We start from the raw sequence: 22,841 nt of genomic DNA, 5'->3' as shown, positions 1-22,841 counted from the left end.
AAATATTGTTTGGAGTCTGTAGATAAATGAACAGACAGAAAAGTATTTATTTGTATGACACATACTCTTTACTTCTTTATTATATATTGTACACGTGTCCATTTGTTTGAGTTATTTAATATCAATTTACAGGCTCCCTGCTTCTTCTGAAAATAAATCAAATGACACAAACTGAAGTAAACTCTTTAAACTTATCACTCTTCTGCATATGCAGCCTGTGATTTCATGCTGCAAGGTATTACTTTTTTAAGAGGTTGCAAGTCACAAGACATGAAGCACATATTACTGAGAGATTTCCAGTATGAGCAGCGGTTATGTCTGACCTGAGCTGCCCCCAGTGGGGGAACTCTCAACCTCTTCATGGCCTTCTGACGATCTCCTCCCTCCAGCTCTGAGGTCACTAGTGTCTGGACATAAAAATGGCATTACTTTTAGTAGTGTAAGATGTATAGCTGTATAGTTTTAAGTGTATCATTTGTTTTCCACCAACATTTTTGTTTGTTTACATGTAAGCATGCACCTCAGTCTCAGAGATGAGCTGATTAATCTTCTTGCAGGTGTAGAAAGGGGCCACCTCCACATGGGACACACGCCAGTCAGCCCCACGAGAAGTGTCCAGAACCTTGTCATGTTTCTTCAGGATTTTGCGGAAACCAGTGAAGTTCAGATTCTGTTGTTGGCAACAACAAAACAACATAACATATCAACATCAACATAACATATCTGAAGTTTTTTTATTCTAAACATGCTGCTGCGGGAAACCAATCTAACGATTATGTGGGCGATTACTGCATGCAGGTTTATGTGTGTTGGCTGAAACCTGGTAGTTCTGGAGCAGGATGATGCTGAGGTAGAACTCGCTGAAAGCTAGCTTCAGGTCCTTGATGTTGTGGTGTTTGCAGCGCTCCTCCTGTGACAGGTGGAACACTGATTTGCGTTTTCGCAAGCTGGGTGGTGCATTGCTTTCCCGCTGCGCGTCCAGTGACGACTGCAACTCATTCTGCAGTGTGGCAAAACGTCTCTGGGCTTCAGCAAGCTTTTCTACAGTAGGAAATATAAGAAGTAAAACAATGTTGAAATTGTTGTACAGTTTCCCTTATCCTTACAGTATCTATCCATGTGTGATATGACCCTTGTCAACAACACATAATACATAGCATTTGATATATTGTAACGGCCCAGCAATGGGTTAGTGTGGGGGCGGATGCAATCTGCCCCGAGGGAATCATGGGTAAATGTGTTCTGAATAGTTCTGTGCTTTAATAGCTTAAATGTTAAATGTTGTTAAATGATTACATTACAGTTAGTGTTATTAGGTGTGTTCACATGTTTAGGTTTGTTATGTAAAGTGTATGTGTTAGCCGGCACCGTGAGGGAAGGTGATGGGTGTATGAATGGCCGTCACGGTGATCGGCTACTTGTGGGTGTGTTCAAAATAAAGCTCAGCTATCTTTGTTGTGAGAGGTAGCTGTAAAAAGGCAAGAGTTGTGTTGTGATTGCTTATGTCAAACAGCTTGAGGCACTTGTGGTCGTGCGGTGTATGGGGCGCAAGTGTTCTCCCTTCCGCCTGCCATTTTGAACTGTTTGTTGACGTTAGCGTAGTAGCACCCAACCTAGCCGATTAGGTTAGCTAAGTCAGTTAGGGTTAGCCTTAGCTTTAGCTTCACCGCCTCCCACAGTTAGCTCCCATAAACCGTGGGTTGCTACATTGGTGTCAGCAAGTGGGATTTATCGTCTAGTAGACGCCATAATGGAGCGAAGCATAGGCGAGTTAGAGCGTGCAGTCTTAGAGAGCAGCGTGCTGCTGGAGCACCTCAAGCTGGGGGCACGGCGAAAGGCTAGCGAGTCACGCCGACCCGACGGCACCAGTGTGGGCCGGTCTACACACTGCAACCCTGACCACGGGAGACGCGGACCGTTACCCATAACGCCAGTAAAGCTACCACGTTACAGTGGGCTGACTCCACTGGAACCTTACCTCGCCCAGGTCGAGTTGGCTGCCCTCCATGGGGGATGGAGCGGTGAGGAAACGGCTACTCACCTGGCCCTGGCCCTGGCCCTGGAAGGTCCTGCCTTGCAGGTGCTTGCTGACCTACTCCCAGAGGATCGTCGGGAGCTCCAAGCCATCACTGCCGCTCTCCAATGGCGCTTTGGGCAGAGAACCTCCGTCGAGCAGAGCAGAGAGCAGCTAGCTGGCCGCTACAGACGTGACGGAGAGAGCTTGGGGGCTTTCGCCGCTGATGTACAGCTCTACACCCAACGCGGCTACCCCACCTTTCCGGTTGCAGCCCAAGAGGAACTGAGCCTCCACTCCTTTCTGCGGGGGCTAGCACCAGAGCGACTTCGCCAACATGTCCGCCTGCCCACACCCCGCTCACTGGAAGAGGCCCTGAGAGAAGCCGAGCGTGCAGAGGAGGTGTTGGGGGCTGGTTCAGCACCGGGCCGATCCCCGTCCTGGCACAGGCCAGTCAGGGCAGCCAGCCGGGGAGTGCCTAGAGAGAGAGGTAACCTGCCGGGCCCAGCCAGCTGTCACACGACGACGACTGAGGGACGATCACTGCCACCGCTGTGGGGAGCCAGGGCATTTCGCTTCGTAAACATTTTTGCTGCCAGGGACGAGGACTGCACTAGGACGGGCCTGGTGCAGCACCACATTGACACTGGCGATGCGCCTCCCATTCGCTTGCGGCCCCATAGACTGCCGTTGGTGAAATGCCAAGCCGCACAGGAACTGATCGAGAGCATGGTGGCCAATGACATCATCGAGCCCTCGGACAGCCCGTGGGCTGCACCAATGGTGATGGTGCGAAAAAAAACGGGAAAATGGCGCCCCTGTGTGGATTATAAGGGTTTAAACGCAGTAACTAAGAAAGACTCTTACCCGCTGCCCCGCATCGACGATGCCCTGGACTATGTTGCTGGATCCTGTTGGTTCAGCTCTTTGGACTTGCGTAGCGGGTACTGGCAAGTAGAACTGGCACCAGAGGCCCGCTCAAAGACTGCTTTCACCATCGGGCAAGGACTGTGGCAGTTTAAAGTAATGCCTTTTGGACTTTGCAATGCCCCTGCCACCTTTGAACGGTTGATGGAGCGTGTTCTTAAGGACATTCCATGGAGCCGCTGTGTTGTCTACCTGGACGACCTGCTGGTGCACGCCAAGGGCTTCGAGGACGCCATCAATAACCTTGCAGGCGTGTTCATGGCCATTCGTCAGGCTGGACTGCGGCTTAACCCAGCGAAATGCCACTTGCTGGCGAGAGAGACTCAGTTTCTGGGTCACGTGGTCAACGAGCATGGGGTGACCACGGACTGGGCCAAGGTGGCTGCAATTAAAGAGTGGCCCCAGCCAACCACCACCAGTGAGCTGAGGAGTTTCCTTGGCCTAGCCTCCTATTACCGGAGGTTTGTAAAAGACTTTGCCACCATTGCCAGTCCCCTCCACTGAGTGACTGAGAAGGGCCGGCGGTTTGAGTGGTCTGAGGCCTGCTCAAGGGCTTTCCAAGGTTTGAAGGTGGACCTCTTGGAGGCTCATGTCTTGGGGTACCCCGACCCCCAGCAGCCGTTCATTGTGGACACAGATGCCAGTGGAGTGGGAATTGGAGCGGTACTCTCTCAAGGGGGGGAGACAGGAGAACGAGTGGTGGCCTACTACAGCTGCAGTCTGAGCCGCCCTGAACGCAACTATTGTGTGACTAGGCGAGAACTGTTGGCGGTGGTCCTGGCTGTAAGACACTTTAGACCATATCTCCTTGGCACTAGGTTCACTTTGAGGACCGACCACGCCTCTCTCACCTGGCTGCTCAACTTCAAGCAGCCCGAGGGCCAGGTGGCAAGGTGGCTGGAGATCCTCCAGGAGTATGACTTTGATATCCAGCAACGGCCAGGGCGACAGCATGGCAATGCTGATGCCCTCTCACGACGCCCCTGTCTTCTGGACGAGTGCCGCTACTGTCGCCGCCATGAGGAACGAGAGCTGGGGCCATCAGCAGCTGCAGTCACCACCGGGGAGGGAGAGCCGTTCAGCAGAGAACAGCTGCAGCAGCATCAGGAGATGGATCCGGTGCTGGCTGAGTTTCGGAGCTGGCTGGAGACTCAACAACGACCGGAATGGCCGGCCATTTCAGCCAGAGGGTCAGAGATCAAGCTGCCCCGCATCGACGATGCCCTGGACTATGTTGCTGGATCCTGTTGGTTCAGCTCTTTGGACTTGCGTAGCGGGTACTGGCAAGTAGAACTGGCACCAGAGGCCCGCTCAAAGACTGCTTTCACCATCGGGCAAGGACTGTGGCAGTTTAAAGTAATGCCTTTTGGACTTTGCAATGCCCCTGCCACCTTTGAACGGTTGATGGAGCGTGTTCTTAAGGACATTCCATGGAGCCGCTGTGTTGTCTACCTGGACGACCTGCTGGTGCACGCCAAGGGCTTCGAGGACGCCATCAATAACCTTGCAGGCGTGTTCATGGCCATTCGTCAGGCTGGACTGCGGCTTAACCCAGCGAAATGCCACTTGCTGGCGAGAGAGACTCAGTTTCTGGGTCACGTGGTCAACGAGCATGGGGTGACCACGGACTGGGCCAAGGTGGCTGCAATTAAAGAGTGGCCCCAGCCAACCACCACCAGTGAGCTGAGGAGTTTCCTTGGCCTAGCCTCCTATTACCGGAGGTTTGTAAAAGACTTTGCCACCATTGCCAGTCCCCTCCACTGAGTGACTGAGAAGGGCCGGCGGTTTGAGTGGTCTGAGGCCTGCTCAAGGGCTTTCCAAGGTTTGAAGGTGGACCTCTTGGAGGCTCATGTCTTGGGGTACCCCGACCCCCAGCAGCCGTTCATTGTGGACACAGATGCCAGTGGAGTGGGAATTGGAGCGGTACTCTCTCAAGGGGGGGAGACAGGAGAACGAGTGGTGGCCTACTACAGCTGCAGTCTGAGCCGCCCTGAACGCAACTATTGTGTGACTAGGCGAGAACTGTTGGCGGTGGTCCTGGCTGTAAGACACTTTAGACCATATCTCCTTGGCACTAGGTTCACTTTGAGGACCGACCACGCCTCTCTCACCTGGCTGCTCAACTTCAAGCAGCCCGAGGGCCAGGTGGCAAGGTGGCTGGAGATCCTCCAGGAGTATGACTTTGATATCCAGCAACGGCCAGGGCGACAGCATGGCAATGCTGATGCCCTCTCACGACGCCCCTGTCTTCTGGACGAGTGCCGCTACTGTCGCCGCCATGAGGAACGAGAGCTGGGGCCATCAGCAGCTGCAGTCACCACCGGGGAGGGAGAGCCGTTCAGCAGAGAACAGCTGCAGCAGCATCAGGAGATGGATCCGGTGCTGGCTGAGTTTCGGAGCTGGCTGGAGACTCAACAACGACCGGAATGGCCGGCCATTTCAGCCAGAGGGTCAGAGATCAAGCTGCTTCACTCACAGTGGGGCAGCCTGGAGCTCTGTGACGGTATCCTCTACCGGCAGTGCCGGGCACCAGGTGGGGGGGCTGACCGCCTGCAACTCTTTGTCCCCAGTGCTCTTCGGGCGGAGGTACTCCGGTGGGTCCATGGATCTGCTGGGGCTGGCCACTTTGGAAACTCCAAGATGGTGCGCCGTTTGCGACAGCGTTTCTACTGGCCAGGCTGCCGTCAGGACGCGGAGCTTCACGTCCACTGCTGTGATGACTGTACAGCTCAAAAAGGACCCACCCAACGCTCCCGAGGGCCTCTGCAGCAGTACTTGGTCGGTGCACCTATGGAGAGGGTCGGCGTGGATATCCTGGGGCCTTTTCCCACTACCGAGGCTGGCAATCGCTACATCCTGGTTGCAATGGACTACTTCACCAAGTGGCCTGAGGCATATGCAGTTCCGGACCAGACTGCCACCACAGCTTCCCAGCGACTGGTGGAGGACATGTTCTCCCGGTTTGGGGTACCGGAGGAACTGCACAGCGACCAGGGGCGGAACTTTGAGAGCCGGCTGTTTGCTGAGGTGTGCCAGCGGCTCGGGGTGAGAAAGACTCGGACCACACCACTCCACCCTCAGAGCGATGGACTGGTGGAGCGGTTTAATCGCACCCTCGCAACTCAGCTTGCCATTCTAACCAGCCGGCATCAGAAGGACTGGGACCAGCACCTACCCCTGGTCCTGTGGGCTTACCGGACTGCTGTCCAGGAGTCCAGCCAATGTACCCCAGCCACACTGATGTTTGGGAGGGAGCTCCGGACACCAGTGGACTTGGTTTTTGGGCCACCCCCGAAGCCTGAAATTATGGGGGGCCCAGAGTTGGATTACCTCAGGCGGCTCAAGGAGCGCCTTAGTGTGGTCCATCAGCTGACTCGGGAATCCCAAGGGGATGCTGGGGCCCCACAAAAGCCGGCATATGATGGACGGTGCCATGGACACCCTTTTTCAGTTGGGGATAATGTCTGGGTGTACTGCCCTGTGAGGAAGCGGGGGCTCTCGCCAAAACTCACCAGCCACTGGCAGGGGCCCGGAGAGATCCTGGACCGGATCTCTGAGGTGGTGTATCGGGTTCGCATGCCGGGAAGGGGGCGGAGGGTGGTGCTGCACAGGGATCGGCTGGCGCCATATCATCCTCTGGCTCCGAATCCGGTGACAGAACCGGAGGACAGTCTTTTGTCGGCCACTCCCAGTGCCAGCATGAACAATGGTGGACTTGGGGCTGAGCCTGGTACGGTGAGTGGGCCGCTACAAAGACCGGCGCGTGCTCGACGTCTGCCGGGACAGTTAAGAGACTTTGTTGTGGGACTGAGTGACTGAGGGTTGTGGGGACACTGAACCCTCTTGGGGGGGGGCAGTGTAACGGCCCAGCAAGTGGGTTAGTGTGGGGGCGGATGCAATCTGCCCCGAGGGAATTATGGGTAAATGTGTTCTGAATAGTGCTGTGCTTTAATTGCTTAAATGTTAAATGTTGTTAAATGATTACGTTACAGTTAGTGTTATTAGGTGTGTTCACATGTTTAGGTTTGTTATGTAAAGTGTATGTGTTAGCCGGCACCGTGAGGGAAGGTGATGGGTGTATGAATGGCCGTCACGGTGATCGGCTACTTGTGGGTGTGTTCAAAATAAAGCTCAGCTATCTTTGTTGTGAGAGGTAGCTGTAAAAAGGCAAGAGTTGCGTTGTGATTGCTTATGTCAAACAGCTTGAGGCACCTGGGGTCGTGTGGTGTATGGTGCGCAAGTGTTCTCCCTTCCGCCTGCCATTTTGAACTGTTTGTTGACGTTAGCATGCTAGCACCCAAGCTAGCCGATTAGGTTAGCTAAGTCAGTTAGGGTTAGCCTTAGCTTTAGCTTCAACGCCTCCCACAGTTAGCTCCCATAAACCGTGGGTTGCTACAATATCAAAAAATAAGTGATTGTCTAGTTTAATAAAGAAGGAAATAAGACGATAATAAGTAAAACAAACAATAGCAATAAATAACAAAAAAAAAGGTTGTGGACTACTACTACTAGGTTTACAGTTCCTCCTGATGACAACGCCCACAGAGATTGATATGCTGTGTACTTCCTCCTCTAGCCATTCCTCTGACAGTGATATCTCATGATTATAAGCTGGGAAAATCTTAGAAGTACTCCCTTGGCCCATTGTTGACACAGAGAGGCTGCAGTTTCACAAACAGCCCCTAGAGGACGCACTGATTGTCTTTAAAAACCCAGAGTACCAATAGGGCTGCAGTACTAGATGTGAAGGTTGCCTTCTGTTACCAGAATCCCAGAATATATTATAGCTTTCCTCTCATGTTACATGACACACAAGTAATCCTTTGCCCCCTGAAATACACACAGGAAGGCCTGCTCGCCTGAATTACCAATGGCTACTTCAATCAAGTTACACAATGTCCTTTTGCACTGAAAAAGGCAGCTCAGTAAAAAGTAAATTAACTATGCGGAACACACTGGTCAAAAACCCAACGCACACACTTGAAATCAGAGTTTAATGCAAGGTACCGTAATATTATTACCTCATACAGAAAGTTGAGGATAAGAGCCTATTTGCAGATAAAGGAAGCATTACTGCAGGGCAGAATCAATCACATATCAGTGAAGATTCTCATTCATCCAGGTTTGGTTATCCAAAGACTAAATTATGTCAACCGGACTTCTTTCTTCTTGGTTAGAAACGTTTTGCTACTTATCCAAGCAGCTTCTCCAGTCTGAATAAAGTGGCTGGGGAACCCACTTATATCCTCCAGAGTAGGCCTTTGATCCCTCTGGCCTGAATAGGCTCATTAAGGTGGGAGGTGGGAACAAGGTGGAGCCATCAAGATGTAACGATTACGACCCTAACTCCCTAAACCTAAGATGGGGGTCATTAGGTGTGGCTCTCTTGGCGGATATGCGAAGTGGTCTTAATCTTCCTGGTGATGGGTGAAACTGCAGCATGAAAAATTGGATACAGGTTTTGCCTGAAACCTCCTCCTCTGTTTAGAGAAGGATTCTCCATGTGAACATAAATAGCTTCTCAAACTCCTCTCTCATACCATCTGTCTTCTCTGTCCAAAATGTGTACATTGTCATTCTCAGATGAGTGCCCTTTTTCCTTCAAGTGTAGGTACACTGCTGATTCTGGTCCTGAGGTGTTGCTTCTCGTGTGCTGGGCCATCCTCTTGTGTAGAGGCTGTTTGTTTTCTCTGTTGTAGAGCACTGAATACTATTCAAAGCACTGGACTGGAGGATATAACTGGCTTCCTTAGCCACTTTATTTAAACTGAAGAATCTGCTTGATAAAGTAGCGAAACATGTCTAACCAAGAAGAAAGAAGTTTGTTTGACATGATTTAATCTTCAGATAATCAATCACAAAGCATATTTTTTTACGTCTTGGCTTGTAGCTGTTACAGACAAATAATTATTACAGTCAACAACTTTTGGTTGTAGCCAGACAATTATATTGTAGCTGTGGTAGCTATTATATCTGAATTGCTATTTCTATTTGACTATGATGTGATTTGTCTTTATTACGGCAAGTATAACTAAGTAAATAAATACCAGAATAGAATGTGTTGATTTTCAGGAGCTCCTTCTCGCAGGTCTGGAAGAACATCTCCTCAAACTTAGCATAGTGCCTCTTTACAGTGTCTTCATCTGTGAACGAAAAAAGAGCAGAGAAACACAGAAATGGTAATTAGCTGATTTCTATGTGTAAATATATAAAGCACATTTACAGACATCTAGTCAGACTGACAATTAAATCAACAACTTTCTTCCCTCTCTCTTCTGTCTGACTAAACCCTGCATGTCTTTTTCAGGAAAAGCCAATTCAATCAGCATTGATGCTCTGTCTCAAATCATCCTCTACCTCATTTAAACTCAGTCAGGTGTCAGATAGCCTGCTGCTACTGGTCAGTTACCTGCCAAGCCCACACACTTTATACCCACACAAACATGATGGATCTCTTCTTATTCTAAACCATGCACAAACTCTTAGTTCAGTTCAGTCCACAACAGTTGTCCTTTACTTGTATAAACTATATGGAAAATGTCATAGCAGCAACAAAATAATGTGATAATAATGCGAAATATCACACAAGGGTTGATTAAAAAGGAAAGGTATTAATAAATGTGGCACTTACACCACCTAGATCTGCTGTGTTTACTGCATCTACGTCAAATGAAAAGATTAATTCCAAGCAGAATAAAGAGAGATGTGGGTTTTGCTAGATAGTAACTTTGATATAGTGTCAGATTAAATAGTGATACCAACTTGCAAACATCAACTATTTGATAAAGTGAACCCCGGCTGCAACTACTGGATGAAGAGGCTTTCTATTCGAAACAGTAATAAGAAAGCGATGCCCCGGGCAGGAGCCTGTCAATATCACAGCTCTATTCACACACAATGATATACATGCGCACAAGCCAACATTTACAGCAAAGTGTGTAAGCCTGTAATGGAAAGATGAAAGAAATCGGCAGCTTTAAAGTCAGACACCTTTACAAGGAAAATAAACGATGAACCAGTTCCACACCTGTCGATGTATATATGAAAGTAGTGCCAATTATATGTCCAAAACATTATGATAATGACAGCAGAAAAAAATGGGACCACAAAATGTCTCTTCAATTAGATCCATTTTGCAAACAACAATAAACTTTCAATTAGGATCAACAGAAACAAAAAGACAAAAAAGCTGAATAAGATAGCCAACAAGGAACAGAGGTCCTACGGAGGTACACAGAGGTACTGATTAGCTGAAACGGCAGACAAGAAGAGTGAATGTGAAAAATAGGTACATATAAAGAGAGATTAGTCCAGTATGGACCTTTTACTGGAGCTGCTGCAACAGGACACTATGTGTCAGTCCAGCTAAAAGAGAGGGAAAGAAAAAGAGGTAAGCATAAAGGTTGAAGATGAACAAGCAACTAAGTAAAAGAAAGCATCTAATGAGCAGGATGAAAAAGTTATTTCCACTAAAAGAATGAGTGAAATGTAGACCAATGAAGCAGAATAATACTACAGATTATCTCAGATCTAACATGTGCCCAAGAGTACATCTGAGCTGCAGTGACAACTCTTTCAGCCCCACAACCATGCAGAGCCCAGCCAGCACACGTCAGCTGACAGGCTCACTGGTTGAGATGCTGCAGATGGATGGTTGGCTAACCGGATGGATGTATAGAGGGATGCATCCTTGAACTGTCAACTGATCGGCTGGCTACCCGGTCAGTTTCATGAGAGGGTACTTGCTAGTATTTCATGATAGAATGACTAATGTAGCAGCCCAGCCTTTCAGCAGGCAAACAACACAGTTGCAGCGTAATTCAAAGTAAAAGGTTACACTGCTAATAAACAATTTGTATGAAAAACCACTAAAGAACAGAGACAGGAAGGACTAATTTAAGTCTGGATTATTAAACATCTATGGTATGTTTCATAAACACCAAAAGATGGATTTAAAATAAATCTTAATATAAATTATGGAAAAAAAACCAACACAAACACATACATGTCAAAATGTCTGTATCTGTAGGGTTCCAAAATCATTAAAGGTTAAAAAAATATATATCTTCCCTGTTTGACCCTCACAACTCATTAACTGAAACAATTCCTCTTATAGAATGTTGCTTTTACTGTCTTCCCATAAAAACATATGCTTGCTTTGAACACTTTATTTTTACATTGCTTCAGATAAAAGCATCTTCCAAATTACTGAAGGTAAGGGATGTGTAAGTTACATTTACAGTGGTTTTTTTGGAAGAATATTTATTTCAAACCCTGGATATACTGTGGGTGGTGTTGAGCTAGATGAAAGCGTAGATGTGAGGGCAATTTTCAGGTAGAAGAGGGGTTGTGAAATGACCCTGAACCACTGCTTCTTTTTTTCCTCCTAACCTGGACTACTAAACACTCTAGAGTAGGTGCTTGTGCGCATGTATTGACACAGAAAATGCACACGTCTGGTTTTGCTCATAGATTTGTGTGTGAGGTGTAGGAACAAAAGCAGAGGTTCATCTTCTCAACAGTGAATTACTGAGACAGCACCAACAGACTCCTGCTGCTTGGAAAAATAAATAAATAAACAAACTTCTATCTCACCGTAACACTTTACATTTAACCAACATTAGCAAGATTAAATTCTCATAATTATATTTTCCTAAAATTGAGTATAAATATACTGAACTTAATTACAAAAAACTGTAGAAATGCAAGTTCTGTGCAATTTAATATTTAAATTGATCTAGGATGATGTAAATTTGACAGCTACTCTTTCAGCTACACAGTGAGTATTATCATTATCTCTAGTCTATGTGGACGATAATATAGATGGCGTCCTGTAGTCAAACAAAGTTCGCCAAAGGAATTTGACAATATAGTACAGTTGTCAACTTCTGTATAAAGGTGGATCCTAGTGAAAAGACAGTGAGAAGGGGTGTGCTAATAGAAATGGGCTTCATTAAGGACAGAAATTAAAGAGCCCACCCGAAAACCACTCCTAAAAGGAGGATTGGAAAAACACGACGCAGGTAGCCTAACACCTAAACCTAAGCTAGTAAAATAAAAGAGGAGATATGGCAAGTAACCTAAAGGGGCACAATACAGACATAAATAAAAAATGAAACAAAAAATGACATGATTGTAAATATAGAAACTACCAATTCAAAAACAGTTGTGACGATGTGTAAAACGTAAGTAAAAACAGAGTGCAAGAATTTGCAAATCTTATTAGCCCGTATTTTGTTCAAAATAGATCAGGTGTTGAAACTAAAGCATTTTACCTTTTCATGGAAAATGTTAGCTGATTTTGAATTTGATGGAAGCAACACATCTTAAAAAAAAGGGGGGGCAAAAACAATTAGTAATTGCTGCAAACAAATGGAGGCACATTTGACAACTAATTAGGTAATTGGCAACAGGTCAGTAACATGACAGATGGACAGGGGTTCACCAATCTGTGATAAACTGCGCCTAAAATTGTGGAACAATTTCAGGAAAATTTAGCTCAACGTAAAATTGTGAATACTTTGATACCACCATCTTCAATATATAAAATCATCAAATGAATCAGAGAATCAGGAGGAATCTCTGTGTGCATGGGACAAGGCTGAAGGTCTTCCAGAAATAAAAAAGAAGCCATATGTGAACACGATCCAGAAACGCTGCCATGTTCTCTGGGCCAAAGCTCATGTAAAATGGTCTGAGGCAAAATGGAAAACTGTTCTGTCATCAGTTGAATGAAAATTTGAAATACTTTTTGGAAAATATGTACATCATTTCCTGGGGACTAAAGAGGAGAGGGACCATTCATCTTGTTCTCAACGGATAGTTCAAAAGCCTGCATCTCTGATGCTATGTGGGATGCATTAGTCCCTAAGGCGTGGGCAGCTTACACATCTGGAAAGGCACCATCAATGCTGAGAAGTACAAGTACAGGTTTTAGAGCAACATGTGCTCCCATCCAGAAAACGTCTCTTTCAGGGAAGGGCTTGCATATTACAGCAAGACAATGCTAAACAACATACTGCACCCATCACAACAGCATGGCTTTGCATGAGAAGAGTCCAGGTGCTTATCTGCAGTGCCTGCAGTCCAGACCTGTCACCAATGGAAAACATTTGGCACATCATAAAATGAAAAATCCGGCAACAAAGGCCCAGGACTGTTGACCAACTAATATCCTGCATTGCATTGAAGAATGGGACAACATTCCTTTTCTAAACTCCAGCAACTAGTCTCTTCACTTACAAGATGTTTACAGACAGTTGTTAAAAGAAGAGGGGACGCTACACAACGGTAAACATCGTCCTGTTCCAACTTTTTTTAGATGTGTTGCTGCCATCAGATTATTAATTAATAATATTTTCCATTAAATTATAAAACGTCTCAGTTTCAACATCTGATATATTGTTTATCTATTGTGAATAAAATATGGGTTGATTAGATTTTATTTATGTTTTACACATCCTCCCAACTTTTACTGAATTGGGGTTGTATGTACAAGTATTACTACTGATATAGAATGTGAAAGTACAGGGAAAATCAGGAAACAAAATACACATTACAGAAAGCAACCAGGGGCAGATTCAAATGATACTGTACACAAGAAAAAAGTCTAGGAGCAGGAAGGACAAGGAAAAGATATAAACCATAAAATGTGCACATACAAAAATGACTAGGATGAGAAATAGACCAAACCTCAGACTAAAACAAGAACAACAGAGTCCAGAGAACAGGCAGAGCCAGCAAGACAGGGTTCTTCAGAAAAAGCGAGACAGGTGTAAAAATGTAGCACGAAAGCGTGTGAGGGTGAGTAGATCCGGAGGCAGAGGAGTCCAGAGAACACAAACAAAATTAGGTCCAGGACGGGGATCATGACAACAGTAGATAAAAGTTTGGATATGATGGCAAATGAGTACCTAAAAAAGTTGCAGGATGTAGAGAAAAGCTTCTATTATCCTGAACTAAAGAGTTCTGTATTACCAATATTCCCCCAGATCTGAATAATCCCAAGTCCTGAAATCACATAACTAATCCAATTTGTGCAAGTTCTTCAATGTTTCCCTTTTTTCTGCTTTTTAATGAGCAAGTTAATTTTAAATGTTCTATATTTTTGATTCACTCCACTCCCACTCCTTTTTAATCTAGCCATGTTAAAATGTCTCCTCCTGGTAGTTATTGGATGGTGCATGTGTTTGTGTGTAAGGCCAATGCAAAGAGATGATGATAGAGCATCTCAGTTGGGAATAATAATTCTGTCCCTGAGGGGCTGTGAGGTGATATAGGGCTCTGTTTAGCGTCTGTGTAGCATTGTTGTATGGGCAAATTTTAGTTCTATCATCATCACAGGAAGGACAGTTTGGCCAGTCATCACAACAAAGGGCTGTTTGACGGTTAAGTATTAAGGTTAGAATTAGGTTTAGGTGATAGTCAGGGTTGGGCATTTAGTTGTCATGGTTTAGGTTAGGCAAATATTCTAGGTAATGCTTTAAGTACATGAGTGTACCCACAAATGCAGTTATATGAACATCAGTGATTTTACTTTTTGTATATAATCTTTGTATTGGGTACAGTACTTTACCTCAGCCTCTTCTGTTGTCACAAATACCATTTAGATGGGGCTGGACATGGGTCTGCGTTTTTGGAGTGTTTATTTATGTACAGCTACAAAAATATTCTATACATTATTTAATTAGATTTAAGAATATTCATCTACTATAAATCAAATCCATAAAGTGAGTAACTGCCAGCTGCTGTAAGGCCTACATTAGTTTGTTTTTCCCCAGGTTAGCTGGTAAATTATAGTATATTATTATTAAAGAATATAAGTAAAAATTCATTCAATTCAATTTTTGAATTTATAAAATGGGATGCTTTGTTTTTTTGTTGGACATTTTTACACCAGTGAAAACAAAAAAAAATAATCAGTAGATATTCATAGAACCTAGGTTTGTCTTTAGAAATGTAGATACAGTGTGATCTCATCCACTGCAGTATGTTGCGTTTATTCATTGTCTTCTATCACTTTCTCAGACAAAGAAATATGCTGGTAGCTACAAAAACATCTCTTGACCTACAGTATTCCCAGGGTGACTTGTAGAAGGCAGCCCCTTCTTTCCGCTAACCCTGTCTTCAGTAGATTGTATGAATAAATGATGAGACAGCTTCCCCAGAACCCTACCAGTCTCACCCCTGAAACCCTCTTCACACACACAAACACCCCACCCCCAACTTCTTATATTCCTATACCAGCTTTCTGTGATGTGACCCCATAAAACCAGCACATAAATCCTTCATGGAGACCCTCTACGTTGCTCCCAGGGATAAGGAATTATGGAAAACAACAACCAACACAAACACATACATGTCACTCTTTATCACATATTTGACAGTTTAGAAATGTTTTGCTAACTGATTTTTCTATAAAACATTCAGTTTCTTTTTTGTGTTCTGTTATACAACTTGTTTCATGCGAAAAATATGTTGCTATTAAGTTTGGAGAGACAGAGAATGTTGGGACAGCAGTAAGAACATGATGAGAAATAGTTTCCTCTGATATCTTCCATCTTTACACCGCAGCCAGCAAAATGTAAAGGGGACACAGCAGTTCTCTCTTCACAATCATGCATACAAGTAGAAACAAGCCCACACAAATAGAGACACACAAATTGTATGTCACTATTTTCAAACACCATTTATCCCATTTAATGACACCTCGCTGTGGGATATGAATTTACAGTATGTACTGATAGCATTACTGTCAGGGGAGCTGAGGAGGCCATTCCATTATGACTGGCACTGTTTTAGCTTTCCTTTTCTCTTCCCTACACAGGTGTAAATTACGAAAGATGATGAGCTATAACAAAGAATGGGTTAGACCTAACTCTGGGCTAATATTAATCTACAGAGACAAAAAGAGTAAATGTCTAACAAAAACATCATCAACATCCTCCAGTGCCTGGCCAGGCAACACTAAACCAGCCAGACAATCCACCCCCTGCCTCCATTCCTCCATCATGCCTTTTTTTTTCTCACTTATTCCCATTCGACCCTCCAGCCACAATTAATTCTACCAATCATCTCTCTCATCGAGGCCATGAGGAGCATTAACAATGCACACTGACTAGGCTAGACTGCAAGCCTGGAAGAACCAGAGGGAGGATGACGAACTACTGTAACTCCCAATTCATTTTGAACTATTTATACTCCCAGACTGCAAGCTAAGCATCTCTAAAAAAAATTAAACTAAACCAATGTTGTGTAGTGAAAATGACATGTTGGAGAGAATCGCATATTCAACACATTCTGAGATTATGTCTTTTTTGTATGGGTGTATGAGAAAAGGAAGAGATACAGTGACTATAAGTGATCAAGAGTTACATGTACTGGGTTTGTTATGAGTGACACGATTAATAATATGTAATGATACTTAGATTTCTCTGGATCCCACAAAGACCAAAAGAAAATTTTAATCTTATTGTATATAAATTAAGCATACTAAATGTTTATAAAATTGTAAATGACAAAAGTTTCAGCTTGAAAGCTAGTTCTATCTGAAGGAATGTAACCATAATACTAAGTAGGTATACAAGAAACAGAAAGCCTTGCGCAGCGTAGCAATTACCTGAATAACTCCTTAACAAGACTTGAGTTGTTGAGACAGCTGACTGGAAGTATACTAATAGGCAAAGTTTCTAAGACACACATTAAGTAGGTCATGATTTTTACAGACTAATAATCTCTATAATTCCCAGACTTTCTCTACTCGCATGTATCGAGTTTTGAAAGTTTCCTTTATTCTGTAAATACCGAAATATACAGAGACACACATCTGGGACAGCTGAAACAAACAAGTCACTGTGGTGAATATGTTTTGAGTTCAGGGTGGGGCCAAACAGGTATGGTCAGAAGAGCAGAGGAGGTTAAGCGGGAATAAGGGAGACAAGGGCATAAGTTAGTTGAGGTGGCCCTGGCCAGGGACAAGAAACAGGCCACAAATTCTTCCAATCAGACATACGGGAAGTCCACAAAAAGTTGTATTCATGACAATTGAATGACAGGAAAGTAAATTATTCCTATGTTTTATTTTTCAGAGTGCATTAAAAAAAAAGAAATGTCACCCTGTATCTGAGCAATTCTCTCCCTCATCGTCTGACTTTATCAGTTCCCTTTTTTCTTTCTTCCCCGTCTTCCCAGCCTTTTCTCATTTGACTAAGCTGCTGCTGCTGTGAAGTGTTATCTCTGACAGAGCTAAGGGAAAGTTTGGCCCAGACCTCGCTTTCTCTCTCCTCCAAGGAACACACAGGGCCTTGAAGATCAGGATGATCTCAGAGAGTGTCTCTGGCTTCCTGCATCTCTCCAAACGTAGATACAGGCCAAGGGAAAAGGCAAGCTGATAACAGTGTGAAATAAAAGCTGTCTCATACATCTAATTGGGGGGAAATGTTCGCCTGGACTTTGCAGCTTCAATCATGCCCCTCAAACTTTGTGAGACATCTTAAGACTTTTGAGATCCACTATATAAAACAAAATTGGTTTGTCAGCAATGTCTGCTATGAGGAAAATTGTATTATTATTATTATTATTATTAAATTAAAACAACACATTAAGCCCATGAGCTGAGCTGTGCCATTAACGCTGAACAAACTTGGTTGTGATTGGAGTGAGTTACATTTTTTGATTAATTGTGATATTTTATGTTAATATCACGTTCTTATAAACAGTCTGTAACATATCCAGTAACGCAGACTCATATTCCTTTGGCAATTTATAAAGGTGACATTCTGTGACCAGGTTTAAGTAGCCGGGTTACAGTCGGCTTTCTCAGGAAAGCCGATTTCTTTAGTGTCCAGTATATGGGAAAGCCAGTTTCCGAAACTGGGGTAGGGGATTAGTGTTACTTGATTTCCCCAGGTAGATTTCTGTCAGAGAACGATTATTACGCTACCATGTGTAGTAACCAGGTTTCTATTCGGCTTTCTCCAACTACACGTCTGTAACCAAAGGCTGCAGACGGTAAGTTGCACGCAGCTTAGGGAAAGAATGAATGAAAGGAGAGATCGTTAACGAGTTAACAGGGTGATGCAGCCTCATTTTTAAGACAATGTGCACATAAGGTCTGACAGAAAATTAATTTACACAAAGTGTCTCGTAGAAGTCTAATTAATTGATTAGTCCATGGATTTTTCAAAATTCAGTTCTGAACAAGCTTCATGTATCTCTCCCCCTACTCTATAACTCTACTGCGGCACAAACACACATGGACAGACAGCCACAAGCAGAGAGAGAGGCAAGTCAAAAAGAAGCATCTTCCACCATTAGACAGTTAAACTCTGTGCGCCAGGCTTCTAAAACGTCTGAGGTGGAGGACAAATCACGTTATACGTGGACTTCCCGTAACCACGTTACCCAAGTGCATGTAAACACAGTAACACAACCAAAAACAACACATCTAAACAAATCAGAGTTCTTTTATAACCATCAACGGGGGTCTGGTGGTTCAGCGGTAGAAGGTTGGGATGCAGAAGGCCGCGGGTTCGAGTCCTTCCCCACCAGGTGTGGCCCTGCCCAGCCACCAAGAGCAAACTTGAGAGGGTTGCAACAAGCACCATTATCCAAGATCAACTGAATCAAAAGAAACTAATACACAAAGTTTTCCTACAGTGCCGTTTCTTCTGTTTAAAAATGAGGAGGAAACCTCTGAAGTGTTTTTCTACATTAAGAAACTTTATGAGGGCAGACTTGCTAGGATGCAACATCAAAAGCCACTATTGGAAAACATGTCACTGAGTCACTGAGCTAATTTAAAAAAATAGGAGAGGAGTGCCAAGAAGGGAGACAGAAGGCAGGCCTGGGGGATTCACCAACTAGTGTGAACTCACATGCCAACAGCCTGAGGGGGATTTGTTTGCCTTTGTATTGAAGAATGTTTTTGTGTGGACATACAATATTTACTACTGCACTGCCTTATTCTGTGAAACAATCTATTAATGATAACCTTTCTCTTGTGTAAGGAGATACAGACAATGCTTAAATGGAATTCCATGACCACTTTCTACTCTGTAAAAGATTACACCTTTGGGGCACAAACAGGTAAGAAGATACAAGGTTTGACAATAAGAACTACAGTTTTTTTTCCATGCTCTATAGTAATTGGTTGCTTAATCCTGTCCTGCCAAACACCTTTTGTCTCCTGAGGGATAAAAGCAGAGTACTCTAAATGTTAAAAGATCACCAACTGACAGCTTAACCCTCTTAATTGGGGTTCCACTACATGGACACGGCTTATTAAAGTAACTTTTATGCTGTGCTCTCAGTGTGGCACAACCATGATTGGTATTAATCATCATCCAGTCTGTCAAGAAAAGTGAGCAAGAGAATTGCAGCTAATGTTTCATGTTACCATTTTGCTAGGGAGAAAAAAAAAACTGGACCCTCTAAGCTCTTGCTCGAACTTCTTCCAGTCTTGAGAAAGAATATATGTGGTATAAGGAGGTATCACGTGCCACACTTGATGTGTGTGTGTGTGTGTGTGTGTGTGTGTGTGTGTGTGTGTGTGTGTGTGTGTGTGTGTGTGTGTGTGTGTGTGTGTGTGTGTGTACATTTGTATTTTTTTGATAGATTGATTGATTTTATTTTATTTTTTTCCTCCTCCCTTACAAAAAATTAGGCATATTCAACTTTCGGATGAAATTTCAGACTGTACCTAAAATGCACTATAACCATTACAGGTGAACTTAACTTGACCTTTTCTAAACTTCTGAATTCACATCTCCAAAAGTTCAATGTTCCAGAAATTATTGCATAACATGCTGTTTTCTAACAAGGTAATTAACCGCAAAAAGGATCCTGTCTGATCCATGAATTAACTACTACATTTTCTGGTCTGATGTCCTGGCTGTATATCCATGTGGTATGGATCAGTGAGTCAATGTCTCGTCTATCCATGTAGTGAAAGTTCCTTATGGTAAGGGAGTTCAGCCCTATGCAGAACAGCAGCAGGGACAGAGTGTATCCTTGGTATGTGCCACACTTGATGTTGCTGGTTATTGGATCTTGTTCAGGAATGTTCCTGTGGTCCGCTGTATAGTCCACCAGCTACTGGGCATTTAGCAGACGCTTTTATCCAAAGCAAACGTGAGGTACAAGGCAAGCAAAAATCTAAGTCAAGGAGAAAACATCAAAGCGAAGTCCTATTAGAAAAGTGTTTACACGTCCTGAGATGACCAGAAAGGAAGTTTTTGGGGTTGTTTTGTTGTTGTTTTTTTAAGATAAATCATGCCTTTTCTGCAATTCCAATAGTTGGTTAACATCTCTCTGTGTTGCCTTGTTTTTATCCTCCAACCTCCATTTCCATGGAGGATACTGCACCTTATGTCTTATGTTGATCTTATAGCCAATATACCGTGGTGTATATCAGCTTGTTGGTCTCAGTGATGGTTGTAGTTGGGATTGTTAGTAGACTTTCAGAAGGTACTTTACTTATTCTTGGTAACTTGCCGTGGAGGTTCCAAGTGTCCATTTTAGCCATGATCTTCAATCTCAGTTCAGCTGCTCCTGCATTAAGCTTGTGTGTTGTTATTGGGGCTGGGAATCCAATCTCCAATCTACCACGACCTGTTGTACCTCATCAATCTCTATTTATGATAGCAGGTATTTCTTGCAGATATTAGAACACTGAGCTACTAGTAGTTTTTGTGTTAGTCTAGATGTTTCGAAGTATCCATAGTTCCTACATCCTCTGCATGTAACCCCTCTCATTAGGGTTACTTGTATAGTAGCATTCCAAACACCCTATTATCATCTCTTCCCATCGAGAGAGAGAGATAGAGAGAGAGAGCGCGCGAGAGAGAAGGAGAGAGAGAGAGAAGACTTTCAGAAGGGGGAGAGAGAGAGACAGAGAGAGAGAGAGAGAGAGAGAGAGAGAAGACTTTCAGAAGGGGGAGAGAGAGAGACAGAGAGAGAGAGAGAGAGAGAGACAGAGAGAGAGAGAGAGAGAGAGAGACAGAGAGAGAGAGAGAGAGAGAGACAGAGAGAGACAGAGAGAGAGAGAGAGAGAGAGAGAGAGAGAGAGAGAGAGAGAGAGAGAGAGAGAGAGAGAGAGAGAGAGAGAGAGAGAGAGAGAGAGAGAGAGAGAGAGAGAGAGAGAGAGATCTCTTCAGATGGAGTGACATGTGTTATGATAAGAGAGCACACAGCATTTAAAGTGGAAAGAAACAATATACTGTGAAAATCTGAATGCTGATTTCCACCTGATGATTGGTAATGCTTCTTGGAAACAGTTAATACTAATGATGGAAGGACTAAGGAAATTTATTGTCACAAATAAAGCACACCCCATACAGAAGAGAACCAGGGCAGCCATAATGAAAAGGGGAGCCTCATCAAGTGATAATGATGTAGTTTAAAATCCTCCTTTATTCAAACACTGAACCTGAAGCCAAAATGGCTGTCTGGAGCAGACAGCCAGGGAAAAAAATGTGTTTTCCATTTCAGCATCTAAATGTGTGTGCGCGAGCGCTCACTTTTATACACTATAAATGCACAAAAAGACCTGCATTGGTATTTGAATAGGTCTCCTGTCCCATCTTTGAAAGCTGGTTGGCTGGGAGTGAAATTGTCATTATTGACATCTTTCTCCGCTCCCCTGGATCCTGTAGCCATTAGCAACGAACTCCGGGAGCTGGCCTCTCTTCTCCTGCAGCCAATTGCTTTCACATCTCTGTGTGACTGTGTGCATGCATGCGAATGAGCAGATGTTCTTATTTTGATAGTGTGTGTGTGTGTGTGTGGAGGGGGGGGGCTCATGTCTGGATATGGCTCTATGATAGCAACATGATTGAGTGTGACGGTGTTATTTGTAAAAATACAGCACACTACTGCATTATTTACAGTTACTCATTTATTCTTTATTTATAGGAAAACACACACACACACTTCAGATCAGACATGCTGCATAGAAAACTGCTAAACAGAAGGAAGCGGTCAGCATAAAATAATCAATAGGTGTTGATTAGGCCTACTCAGTACTTTTGTATTGCATTGGCAAGAAAAAGCCCCCTTTCTGTGAGCCTGGAAATCAATACTCTGATCTCAGATTAAACCACACTCATAAAGCAGAGGAAAGGAGCGGTGCACACCAACTTACTGCAGAATGAGATTGAATAGGCACCAGTGAATGATAAATCTTTAAATAAAACAATATTACTAGCCTAGTTTCCCAGAACACAGACTAAGTTAAATGCATGCTCTTAAAAGAGATCAGAAGAGATTGTTTTAGTTGGAGAAGGACATATAGTTCCAACTTCTACAAGAGAAATTCAGTAAACAGACAGCTGAATTACTTCATCATTTATTCTTTCCAGGAAAAGCAGCACTTGGCATGTGTTTATATGGAAGTTACATATAGTCATAGCTCCTGGCTTATTATTAGAGGCCAGAAATAAAAAGGGTTTTACAAGGGCACCTCAAACACAACTAAAAAGAAGAACTCCCTTCCCCTATTCAGACTAACCCAAAGAGAACAGATTTGGCAATTTTTTAACCTTTAGGTTGACATCAACACTTTACATAGGAGAGCCAACACTTGTTGGAGTCCTAACATGAAAACGCTTTTACACTAAGAACCCCATTGGGAAAGAATGTGTATAAAAAGCTCCTCCACCTCCTGTCTAAAATGTCTGCCAGCATTTTAAGAAATATTACAGTTGTGAGAGACAGATAAATGACTTTGGCTTTATTTGTAAAGTGTCATCATAAACAGAATGAATGAAGCCATTGAGTATTTATTTCAGTATGTTATAGTATGTTCAGTATGTTATAGTGATTTAATTTCTTGTTTCATGTCACAGAATAAATGAAGAAAAATACACCAATGTAAAGCACATTTATTCAGTGCAGATATCTA

At 43.9% G+C, this 22,841-nt stretch overlaps 1 protein-coding gene and 1 pseudogene across 1 annotated transcript in view; one reads left to right on the top strand and one right to left on the bottom strand.

The window, feature by feature from the left end:
• Positions 1–22,841, bottom strand: part of xpr1a (xenotropic and polytropic retrovirus receptor 1a) — a 68,737-nt gene that overhangs the window by 14,490 nt on the left and 31,406 nt on the right. Inside the window, exons 4-7 of the mRNA XM_067513408.1 lie at positions 8,989–9,084; positions 821–1,041; positions 521–670; positions 324–407 (exon numbers count right to left, since the gene is read on the bottom strand). Of these exons, the coding sequence (XP_067369509.1) occupies positions 324–407; positions 521–670; positions 821–1,041; positions 8,989–9,084 (551 nt within the window). The remainder of the gene's footprint in view (positions 1–323; positions 408–520; positions 671–820; positions 1,042–8,988; positions 9,085–22,841) is intronic.
• Positions 1,071–6,760, top strand: LOC137131828 (uncharacterized; annotated as a pseudogene).

This window comes from Channa argus, chromosome 8 (genome assembly GCF_033026475.1).
Source record: "Channa argus isolate prfri chromosome 8, Channa argus male v1.0, whole genome shotgun sequence".
Taxonomy (NCBI): domain Eukaryota; kingdom Metazoa; phylum Chordata; class Actinopteri; order Anabantiformes; family Channidae; genus Channa; species Channa argus.
This window is presented reverse-complemented; position numbering and strand designations above follow the sequence as displayed.